The sequence below is a fragment of the Hippocampus zosterae genome, chromosome 3 (assembly GCF_025434085.1).
Source record: "Hippocampus zosterae strain Florida chromosome 3, ASM2543408v3, whole genome shotgun sequence".
NCBI classification, from domain to species: domain Eukaryota; kingdom Metazoa; phylum Chordata; class Actinopteri; order Syngnathiformes; family Syngnathidae; genus Hippocampus; species Hippocampus zosterae.
Genome location: NC_067453.1, coordinates 22272636 through 22283895, shown reverse-complemented (window position 1 = coordinate 22283895; position 11260 = coordinate 22272636). Strand labels below are relative to the sequence as shown.

At 41.9% G+C, this 11260-nt stretch overlaps 2 protein-coding genes across 3 annotated transcripts; one reads left to right on the top strand and one right to left on the bottom strand.

The window, feature by feature from the left end:
* Positions 1-783: 783 nt before the first annotated feature.
* bbs10 (Bardet-Biedl syndrome 10) lies at positions 784-4435 on the bottom strand. Of its 2 annotated transcripts, XM_052061355.1 has the most exons (5): positions 4329-4435; positions 3260-3459; positions 1550-2581; positions 987-1465; positions 784-918 (listed from the first exon to the last, which is right to left on the bottom strand). In XM_052061355.1, exons 2-5 carry the CDS (start codon positions 3448-3450, stop codon positions 824-826), a joined length of 1797 nt encoding a protein of 598 aa, XP_051917315.1. In that variant the 5' UTR covers positions 3451-3459; positions 4329-4435; the 3' UTR covers positions 784-823. The 2 variants fall into 2 exon arrangements, with proteins under 2 accessions (XP_051917315.1, XP_051917314.1); XM_052061354.1 differs by having other exon boundaries at positions 790-1465.
* Positions 4324-11102, top strand: LOC127597386 (synaptotagmin-1-like). Its single transcript, XM_052060376.1, has 9 exons — positions 4324-4390; positions 5870-5975; positions 7458-7610; positions 8379-8548; positions 8825-8938; positions 9017-9184; positions 9566-9733; positions 10582-10699; positions 10846-11102. Exons 3-9 carry the CDS (start codon positions 7478-7480, stop codon positions 11100-11102), a joined length of 1128 nt encoding a protein of 375 aa, XP_051916336.1. The 5' UTR covers positions 4324-4390; positions 5870-5975; positions 7458-7477.
* The last annotated feature ends 158 nt before the right edge of the window (positions 11103-11260 follow it).

The following is an 11260-nucleotide window of genomic DNA, read 5'->3' as shown; positions in this document are numbered from 1 at the left end:
GACTATGCTTAGCATTGATTGATTATCTGTGATGACACGGAACTAGTGTAAGATTTGAATGACGTATTATAAAGTGTAAAATTTGAAAATGCTATTTCAGATGGTTCGGCACCAATCTTGTTTTAGTGTGGAGAAAAAAAAAAGACAGATTTGCTTAAAAGTCTGGACGCTTGCGAGCTTTTGAAGTTTGCTTTAACAAATAAATAAATCTCGCAATCATTGTCTTCAGTTTGCCCAAATGATTTTAATTCCAGCGACCCACCGCATTTCCCCAAATTGTGTCCTAACACCCAAATAAACGCAGTGCGGCAATTAATAACAAGCATCCACTTGAATAAATAAACACCACACCGCAAATAGACTCTTTCTTCAAACTACCTGCTTTTTGATTTATGATAGACACCACGAGTCAGCTACATACAGCACCAACATGAAGTACGTAAAGCTGAATATTATCGAGTTTTTATATAAAATGCTGAATAATATTGTACTGTAGTATATTATTGATCTGTAGCTCTTCTCCATTTTCCATAAAATATGTATGAAAACAATAAGCTATGAATGAGATATTTCAATTAAATATAAATATTTATTTGTGGGGGTTGAACCATAAAATTGGTTGCAATCGTAGATCTTTTACACATATATTCAAAATGCATTGCTTGAAGAAACAGACAATGTGGTAAACATGATCCAGTGCAATGTCCCGCAGCTCACACTTAAGTAGAAAACGAAAAAAAAACAAAAAACAAAATAAAAACACTGTATTTGAAGTCCCAAATACAGTGAAGTCCCAAATAATAAGGTCCAAAACCCTCAGTCTTCATCCTCGGAGGAATTGTTGGATTTTGGTGATTTTTGGTGCAATTTGGTGGGGATGTGCAGCACAGTGTCCACTCGAAGGAGGCTTTTGACACACTGCAGCACAGCCAATATGAGATGGGATTTACAGGAAACAGACTCAAGTCCTGATAAACGATAAGTACCTGATTTATTGTCCACTTGAGAACTTTTCTCACCGCGATTTGCTTGGCTAATCTCTGGCTCGAACAACAATCCGTCTGACTGGAAAGGGTTCCGACAAATGTTCCAGACTCTTGATTGAATCTGTAAGAAATCCCTTGGCTTGTGGGAGTGAATACGTCGGGGAAGGTGGAGTAACGCGTCCGCCAAAAGCTGGCAAACAACAGCCACGTCTTTTGAAACGGCCTGAGAGCGGCCATGTTGTAGGAGGGCGTGGTGTAACAGAAGCTCAAAAGTTCCGCCAGCGGATATGACGCAACCGGTTGAAATGGAGGAGGGATCTTTAACACTTGCACCCAGGGGCTCCCATGTTGTACGCAGCATACGGATGGCATCCTGAACGGCACCTGCATATTGATCCGTTTGCCCTTCACCCAAGCCGCAGATGATGACACTGCATGGCTGCGTTCCTATGGAATCGGGAAAACCCACGTGAACGTATCTGTGGGAGGAGCAAAGGTAGAATTGTGACCATCAAACCGCATCGGCAGCATTGATATTACGTTGCCATTAAATGCAGTCTCACCGATGCGCTCCCAGAAGCATCGGGCGACAAAATGTCAAAGAAGCAATATGTCCTGAACGAATCCCCCGATAGTCCGAGATGGCCGTGACCCCACTCAAGTGGAGGAAGAGCGCCAGTTCGTCTTCGTTGACGCACTCCACGACGCATATCTCCGCCTGCGTCGCCAAAGTCAGGACGGCTTCAGACTGTTTGACGGCAGACAGCAGCAGGGAGACTCCAAGAGTCTTCAGGGTGGCGAAAATATGCTCCAGTGAGCTTTCCGCCCAGGCGCTAAAGTGCATGATGCTCTTGCCGTATGGTCCCCTCCCAATCTCCAGCATGTCACCCGCGTTTAGCCATTTGGGTTGCAGGGACATGGTAAAAACCACCGCCTTGACCGGATGCTGGTGATTGCCGTGGTAGTGTGTGGCAAAGTCCCTGTGGATGATTTGCCCCTCAATCAAACGTGAACAAGTTACAGGAAAGCCAGACAGCGGCGTGTGCAGCGCATGGAAATTGTCATTTAGAAACTGGAGTGACGAGGAAGATGTATTGGATTTAGAGCCATTTGAGTTTACGACCGAGCTCCTCTGAAAACTCCCCATCTTGTCTGATGGAGAACATTCGTCATTTTTACGGCTCCAGTGACGGAGCATTTTGCAAACGAGCTCGCCCATGAAGTCACAGTGGGCGCAACCCAAACGAGTACGAAAGAAAGACGCTAACAACGTTTCGACCTGAGCCCCATCTGAGTTGGATGAGGATTGGGCGCTTGCAGTTAAAACCTCCGCTGACAGGTTGAGTCCGTAAGAAGTCACCGAGAGAGCGATCAGATCATCCAGCTTCTCCAACGCAAAAGCCAGCATTTGGTCGGCCAGGCGCCTGGCAGCGGCCGATTCGGCTGCTGCCCTTGAGTTATACACGTGCGATCCATTTGGATCCTTGGAGGCTGCGGTGTAAATGGTGCGTAATAACGATGCCACAAGAAGGATAAATGATTTGGATCCATCCCCTGTTTTCCCGCTGTGCTTCCAGACGCACTCAACCATCATCCTAAAAATGAAAGAGAAGCAAATAGCGGGTGTCTGCGAAATCTCTTTGCAATTTGAATTCCCATTCCCTGGCCATAATGTTCACCGTATATGACTTCCCTGGACTTCTTCCTATCGGGTTTTTTCAAAGATGCATTTTGTACAAAGGTAAAGAACATCAACCACTTTTAATTATTATTATAAAACAATAGCTCTGCGATATTTTTACAATAACCAAGTGTGCCATCTTCACAGATTTGCATTTATTGTTCTTTTGTGCTTTTTTAAAAACCAAGACAGTTCAAGAAACAGGATTCTAATTTCTGCTATGCTTGATCAACAGATGGGATCGTTGAGGTTTATGATCTATGCATTTTGTAGCAGACCAAAATAATACATATTGTGTTGAAAACAATATTTTCTTGGAACCAACCATTAAACAACTGAAAATGTTGCTGTTTCCTTGAAACAGCAACATTTTCAGTTGTTTAATTTCGTTTCATTTCGTGCTTGTAGGGGACTTTAAATCAGCTTAAATATTTTCAGAAGCTCGGACATTGCCTGAAGACATTGAATGCTCGTAAAGGTGAGTGTCAAAACAATTGACACTGTCCCAAAAGCATTTTATATATCACACCAGATCCTGATGAAGTCAAGCATCGAATAATCTGACTGCAGGAAGCTGAGTCGTTCGAGTTACCTGGCGAGCGGGTGGTCAAGTCGTAGCGCTGTAAGAATGCGTGTCCCGCTGCGGATCAACATTGAATGTCCATTGTCTCGGATGAAAAGCACCTGTCCTCCCTCAGGGCCGAAGGTGCGCAGGATGACAGCCTCCAGCGCACACACAGTCTGCAGGACATGTTTCTGGTGAAGGCGCTGAAATGGCGGCATTCCAAATCACTAGAAAAGAGGAAGGCCTGAAGGTCATTTGCAAAACAAATACATTTTGTCCATACGGCTTAGGCCTGCCTGTGTGGACTTTGCATGTCCTCCTCAGTTACTCCAGCCTCCTCCCAAATTCCAGAAATATAAATGTGACTATTTTAAGACTCAAACCTTTCTATAAGTGTGAATGTGACTGCGCAGGCTTTTTTTGTCTACAAGTGTCCTGAAAATTACGGCGAATGGTTTATCCAAACTGTGTGCAATGCTGATCCGATCCAAAGCATATTCAAGCCAAGGACAAGCGCTATAGAAAATGGTTGGATGGAAACTGATTACACTTTATTTTTCTCAGCTTTATGACTTTGCACAGAAAAAGTTGTTTTCCACATGCAACAGCATGTTGCTAACATTGCGCTACATGATTTTCTTCCATGTAATGTAAAAAAAGGGGTCCTGGTGGCGGGGTTACCACAACTCATACAGCAAGTTGGATCGTTTTACCAGACAAAATTCATTCGTCGGAATTCTTAAAATAAAGCTATTTTGTACATTTTGTGTCATCCTCCCGTGACATGCGGGTTATACTTAAAGCTAAACTTTTGAAATGCACTCACTGGACATTACGTGAGCTATACTTGCTGCAACAGTTAATCGTTTTAATGAAAACCGTCACTCAACCTAAACTTGGATAACATTTATATCGACGTACACACCGTTAGCCTTTGGTAGCTATCGCATTCTCAATCTGACGACAAGTGGCGATTAACGTCTTCTCATTTTGTTCCTTTGTCTGCCTGATCGAGTCAAAGATCGACACCTTCTGTCTATCTAGACGCCACACACAAACGAGAATATTTGAGGAAATAAATAGAACAACAACTCACCGTTGAAGGATCCAAAACAACGACGCTTCCATCTGTATCCAGGAGACGGAGATTCTTCTCTTGTAAATACATATACGCAATGTCGATCAGAGAACAGTACTGCCGCTTAGCGTCTGGCGGTATGTATTGCATTTTGAGTGCCGGTACTTAAATTTGATCGTGGTTCTTCCCGACATACGACATTACGACATTTCGTGGTTACGAACGGATCTGTGACAACGGTTTATCCACACGCACACACACACACGCACGCACACGCACACACGCACACACACACACACGCACACGAGCACACGCGCACACACACACACACGCACACGAGCACACGCGCACACACGCGCACACGCGCACACACGCACACGCACAAACGTATATAGAGTTTTTAGTATTCCACAGTTTAAATACATATTTTTTAAATGATCAAATCAGTACTACATTATATTAAACATGTTAAATTGATTTTTGTTCGTAAATTAGAGTTCACATTTTAAATAGACATGTATTATTTTCCACATTTAAAACATTTTTTCCAAATTTGTGGGTAACGAACTATAAGCCAGCATTTTAATTGATATGCTTTGTTAGTTGATAATAAACACTATTCCACATTTTAAATAGAGGGAAAGACTGATTTGTTTTAGTGGACTTTTAGTAAAGATGTTCTGCATTTTAAATAGCATGCCTATGTATATGCTTACACGTATAGGTAATTGGTCATCTGAATACAACACTCGACTAATATTTGATTAAGATATTAATCAAGTACATTCAAGTGGGACAGTACAAAATACATTTCAGTGTCATCTATTTCAATGTTGATTCCTAGTTAATAATGCCGCTAGATTTGTTTTAAAACTTTGCCAGGAATCCCTCAATGTATTCCCAAGATAACACAAAAAGGCCTACGAAGTGTTTTTGAAGCCGCAGTGACCTTTACCTTTGTCAAAAATGATTGAATTCATCCTTGAATCCATTTTGTGTGTCACCTTCCCCGCCCGACCTTCTCTCTCTGACTCTCCCTTCTGTACAGCATCTCTCGCTCATTTCTGGTGTTTCAAGGTGAACGGGTCTTGGGTCCGTAACCTGATCTCTCTCTGTTGCTGCAGAAATCACATCCGAAGTTTCTAAATCAGGCAGCTATTGTCTATACATAGGCGATCTCAGGGCATCTGTGCAGTGAGATGCTCGCACACAAACACGCACATGGTCATGCGCTTAATCTGAACGTTCATGGACACTACTGCTGACCTTTCAGTATGCTAACAAGCTTTTAAAAAGCAGTGTCACTATACTGATAAATATTCAGAAGTGGTCTGATGAGGGTTGAACAGTGTGGATGAGTCAGAGAAAAATAGCCACTTTTCCACAAGACTCCCATTAAAACTTTGAGATGCAACATGGCCAACGTTTACTTAAAAACTATCACGTCTCGTTCCTCATTATGGCTCGTAAAACTTTCCGAGTGGCACAAAAACATAAAGGACGTCACATCACTGACTCTCTCACTTACCACATGCTTGTCCTCTGCCTGTCCTATCCAGTTCTGCCACCCTCTCTCCTCCTCCTCTTCCTCTCTGGATGTGGGGGGGGGGAAAGGGAGGACTTATGAGTTTAGACATCGCTGCTGTTTGGACAGTCGGGAAATTGGTAGGTCTATTTTTGACTCTCTTTAATGCTGAATACTATCACAAATTTCCCAAATTTTGCCTGTATTTAATAAAAACATTTGGGTCCATTATAGGCCTGACCGGGTCTTTTTTTAGGAATTTGGGATGGTTGATAGGCTTTTTTTTTTTCAAATGCCACACATTTGGAAAAAAAAAACCCACAAAAAAACCCCAAAGATTTATTGACTAATCGTTGGCCCAATTAATGTAACATATTAGCAACATTTGGAGTATGACAGTTTTATATATATTGAACATAATTCTTTGATCCCGGATGAAAGAAACAGATCGTGTATTACTGTAGTGACCGTGCAACATTTTCCAGCTGTTTACTATATATTTAAGTCAGTATTTTTTTTATAATACAAAGGATAAACTGGGAGACGCGTTGGACTAAATGTTAGAACATCTGACATTCACAGTCAAGAGGTTCTGCATTCGAATCTCAACTATGGATTTTCTTTCTGTTTGTATGTCGGTTTTCTTCGTTTCGCCTTCCTGTTATGTTCCCCAAAACATGCCTGTGAGATTCAAGGAACACTCTAAATTGTCTGTAGTTGTGAATTTGAGTGTGAATGGTTGTTTGTCTAAATGCCAATCTGTCTAAGTGTTGTTTGTCTCTTGATCAGTACAAAGTGGAGTTCACCTTTCAACCAAATTCAGTTGGTATAACCTGCAGCACACCTGCAACCCTTATGAGGATAAGCTCTGTAGTTCATCTAGTTAAAATAAAACCACCAACAACAGGAGTATAATTCTGCTGAATAAAAGCTGTTTGTCGGGTACGACAATGATCTTGGCGTATAGCAGTCACCTCTGGAGCATTGCACACACGTGTCATCACGCGCGATGCAACCCCTCTGCACCCCGTGTCACAGCTCGGTCAGTCTCAATCGAACAATGTACGTTCTGCTATGCTGTTGATGCCTGAACAGCAGAAAAAAAGGAGATGCCATCTGATACTGATGAGAAAATAGCGTCAATTGATCAGATGCATGGAGCCTAGAGTTTGTTTTGTGAGAGGCAAGACGTATATTAGCGGGCTACTTAATTGAATACAATTTTAGGCCCTAAAAAGTCACAAATCAGATCAAATCAGTCACAAAATAGGGATGTCTTTCATTTGTTGGACGCTGTGGGCGTGCGCACTCAATGCTCTGAAAACTCCCTTTCAGCTCTCACTCCAAAATGTGCCTGTGTGAGCAACACACACAATTTCAGTCAGTGTGAGTCACAAAATGCCGCTGTGTTGATAAAACAGGTAATTTTCCCTGAAGTGTATCTGTCACACACACATACACACACACACACACACACACACTTTAGCTATACCATAATTCAAAATCATTAAAACTTGTCTGTGAGGCGAATATTTTGGTGCTGATCCTACTTTGGATAGCCTTGACGGAGGCTCTATTGAGTTTTGTTTTCTTTACACTTAATTGTCCCCCTTTTTTCCAAGGATACAATTGCCAGCCCAACATGACGGGAATGCGCCAAGCTGTTCCGCTCCCTCCAATGAGAGTCACCCAATGGTCAAACGCCACAGAAAACCAAACGCACCCTGCAGGGCAAAGTTCTGACAAGTTCATGAGTGAGCCTCACCGAATCCACAGTGAGTTAAAGCAGTATCTGTGGTCCAACTTACATTGTGCTGAGACATGATATACATATTGTGCAGAATTCCTTAGCCATCAAAAAAAAAATTCTGAGTCCTTTGGGAAATTTCAATTCAGTAGTCTCACAATCTCATGATTCAATCAAATAATACAAGAGCTATACCGAATTTTGCCTTTACAAAGATCATAACTTTTCACTTTTGATTCAGGCTATCAGAGGGATATTAATTTCACATAGTGTTGATTGAATGTAGTTGTGGTTTGCAGCAAAGTACAACTGTACTGCGTCATGCTAAGATGGGAATCTTTCTTTTGTTAATGTTGTGGCCAGCGATCATAGATATTCCGACATGGTCAGTTGCTTTTTGCATGTGTTTTAAAAATTGTGTTTTGTTATATTTATATGTATTGAAAGTGTGGTAGAGGTTAAATTATTCTCTCTCTATTTTGTAAATTTCACTCATCGCATGTGTGTCCGAAAATGTATCACCCGTGTTAAACAGGGATTCACAATATTATGTCCCAATCGGGCAAAATTCAGAATAACTTGCTCACAGACACATAAGTTTTATTTTGGTCACATTATGTAACGCTTGATGGGACTCAACGACTTGTCTAAAAGCATTTAGAAAGTAAATTGTCCCCGTTAATATGAATAAAAATACATTCACTGATTTATCGTACCGACCCACAGGTGAAGTAAAAATTCAAATTAAATGAGTTTGGCTTTTTTATTTTTTTTGCGCGTGTATATTCTTTTGCAGCGTCATCGTGGGTCGCGGCAGCCTTTTGGATTGTGAGTTTGTGTGTCCTGCTCTCCTTCGGCGTGTGCGCCTGGAAAAAATGTCTGAGAAAGGACAGGGACAAGAAAAAAGGAAAAGAGAAGAGCAAGGCTGGAGATTTTGACACGGAAAATGATGGTCGTTCCAAAGAGGTACACTTCCTGCAGCCTTTTGCTTGTAAAAATGTTTCATGGTGCGAACGTTGGAATTTGCTACTTTGTGTTCACATGAAGAAATGTCCGGATGTATAAACCTGAGACACCTTATAGCTGCACACGTTACCATGTTCGTTTTGTGTGTGTGTGTGCGCGCGTGCGTGTGTGTGCGCGCGCGTGCGTGTGTGTGTGTGCGTGTGTGTGTGTGTGTGTGTGTGCGTGTGTGTGTGTGTGTGTGTGTGTGTGTGTGTGTGTGTGTGTGTGCGTTTACAGCCACTAAAAGTTGAAATCAAGAAAGAAACAGAGTTGTCAGACATCCAGCCAAAGGAGGATGAAAAGTTGGGCAGACTGCATTTTACACTGGACTACAACTTCACTGATAACATGGTGAGGTGGCTGCCAAATACCAAATGTCATCTCACAACACCTTTTCTTAATGTTTAATATTCTCTGCTCTCCTGCTAGCTTGTGGTGGGCATTTTGCAGGCCGCCGGGCTTCCTGCCATGGATGTGGGTGGTAGCTCAGACCCGTATGTTAAAGTCTATCTACTCCCAGACAAAAAGAAAAAATTTGAAACCAAAGTTCACAGAAAGACTCTGGAACCCAACTTCAACGAGACGTTCACGTTTAAGGTGATTTTTTTTCCCAGTTTTTTTTTTTCCATGCTGAAATGTACAGTGGAAATTAGTTACAGGTCCCCAAGAAATCTGCTCCAGGATGCTGATCGACATCAGATTCAGATACAAATAGACCAGCCCCCCCAAAAGAAATACCATCAATTGAATTCCCATTAGAACAAAAACAATTGATCCATACACATCATGTGAGGCAGACGTGCTCACCACTGTGCTCAATAAGTTCATGCTGCACCGTATGAAAAAAAAAATTCTCCCAAAGTACTTTTCTTTCATCATCATTAGTATTGTTGTGTAGCGGTATCATCACAAAAAAATGTCAAAGAGGAAGCAATACATACGTAGTCTAACATTGTTTATGCATGTGCGGCCGTAAAGGTAGCGTACACGGAGCTGGGCGGCAAGACGCTGGTGATGACGCTTTACGACTTTGATCGCTTCTCCAAGCACGATGCCATCGGGGTGGTGAAGATCCCGATGAGCAGCTTGGACTTCAGCCAGTCGCTGCAGGAGTGGCGGGATCTGCAGAAGGCGGAAAAAGAGGAGGTGGGTGATAAGACATGGCGCTCTAGACTCGATTGTGTGAACCCGACATCATCAAATGAGATCCAATACAGGAGCTAAATAAAAATGTCTACCGTCGCAAAGACATGGCTCTGTTTTGAATGATACTTCCACAGAATTAGCTGCACATAATGTAAAAGAAATATGTTGAACTGAATAAAGGAAGACTCACATGTGATTAGCGATGTAAGAATATTATATAATATTATATATATTAAAAAAAAAGGAAATTTACAGATTATCAGGTCAAATTCTCACAATTATTGTTCTATTTCAGTATTGCTTCAAGAAGTTTAACTTTAAAAATCACAGATTTCAAGACATTGAAACAATTTATTTGAAATACATCCGTGATTTGGACCGCTTAAGCTCACAACTGTCGTGGGCACATCTGAACTGGTTGCCTGCCTATCGCACATAGACGAACAACCATTCACGCTCACAATCACACCCAGGGACAATTTGAAGTGTCCAAGCAACCAACCATGCATGTTTTTGGGGTGTGGGAAGAAACCTGAGTACCCGCAGAAAACCCACACAGGCTGCTACTTTCTTATCACCATTTTAAGTGCGTAAGACATTATTCACCAGGCGATAACTCCAAAATTAAAATTGGCTGTAGCTTCAAGCTTCTGAAGAACATTTTGTCAATTCACGAGCTGAATTCCTGCTCAAGTTTCGAAACTTTGTCTCCTCTTGAAGGCTGAAGTCAAAGATACTTTCACTTTGGGGATAATTTCCCTTTTTCATGTATTGAGTTGATTGTGTACGTGGCCATGAGGAGTTCGTTGTTTCCCGGAATCATCAGTACATTTTTTTCTGTGTGTCAGAGTGAGCGGCTCGGAGATATTTGTTTGTCGTTGAGGTATGTTCCGACAGCAGGGAAATTGACTGTTGTGATTCTGGAGGCCAAAAACCTGAAGAAAATGGATGTGGGTGGATTATCAGGTGAGTCAAATGACAAGGTATATTTCTCTAATCTCAAGAGATGTCAATTTTTAAGTGTGAGTGAGACTTTTTAATTCTTCAGTTGAGAAGCCACCACTCTTGCTAAATGCTAAATGAACGTTGACTGTTCCCATTCTCTCCATCAGACCCTTACGTGAAGCTCCACTTGATGCTGAATGGGAAAAGACTCAAGAAAAAGAAAACCACCATCAAGAAGAACACTTTGAACCCTTACTATAATGAGTCATTCAGCTTTGAAGTGTCGTGTGAACAGATAGAGGTACATACAGGCACACGACTGTATTATTTTCCATTGCATGAGGCGCAATATGGTCAGCCTCTTTCGTCATCTCTGAGCCAAATATTGAGAGACAACTCTTGCATTGCATTTCTACACCCATAACAAAGCTGGAAACAGTGCCGTCTTCTTGACTATGATCCCGCTTTAGCTCCTTGTGTCACAACGGGGTCAATGTATTCTATTCAATCCATCATGTGTCGCTGACAGTTTGAAAATCCAAATCTTACCAAGCAAGGACGAAATCCCCCTTTTTTATGGCC

Bases quoted from the DNA above. Each gene is read 5' to 3' on its own strand.
- LOC127597386 (XM_052060376.1), top strand. From the start codon at position 7,478: ATGACGGGAATGCGCCAAGCTGTTCCGCTCCCTCCAATGAGAGTCACC. The intron at 7,611-8,378 runs GTGAGTTAAAGC...ATTCTTTTGCAG, and splicing joins TGAGCCTCACCGAATCCACA to CGTCATCGTGGGTCGCGGCA. The intron at 9,734-10,581 runs GTGGGTGATAAG...TCTGTGTGTCAG, and splicing joins AGAAGGCGGAAAAAGAGGAG to AGTGAGCGGCTCGGAGATAT.
- bbs10 (XM_052061354.1), bottom strand. From the start codon at position 3,450: ATGCCGCCATTTCAGCGCCTTCACCAGAAACATGTCCTGCAGACTGTG. The intron at 2,582-3,259 runs GTAACTCGAACG...TTTCATTTTTAG, and splicing joins CTTGACCACCCGCTCGCCAG to GATGATGGTTGAGTGCGTCT. The intron at 1,466-1,549 runs GTGAGACTGCAT...CTCCTCCCACAG, and splicing joins ATGCTTCTGGGAGCGCATCG to ATACGTTCACGTGGGTTTTC.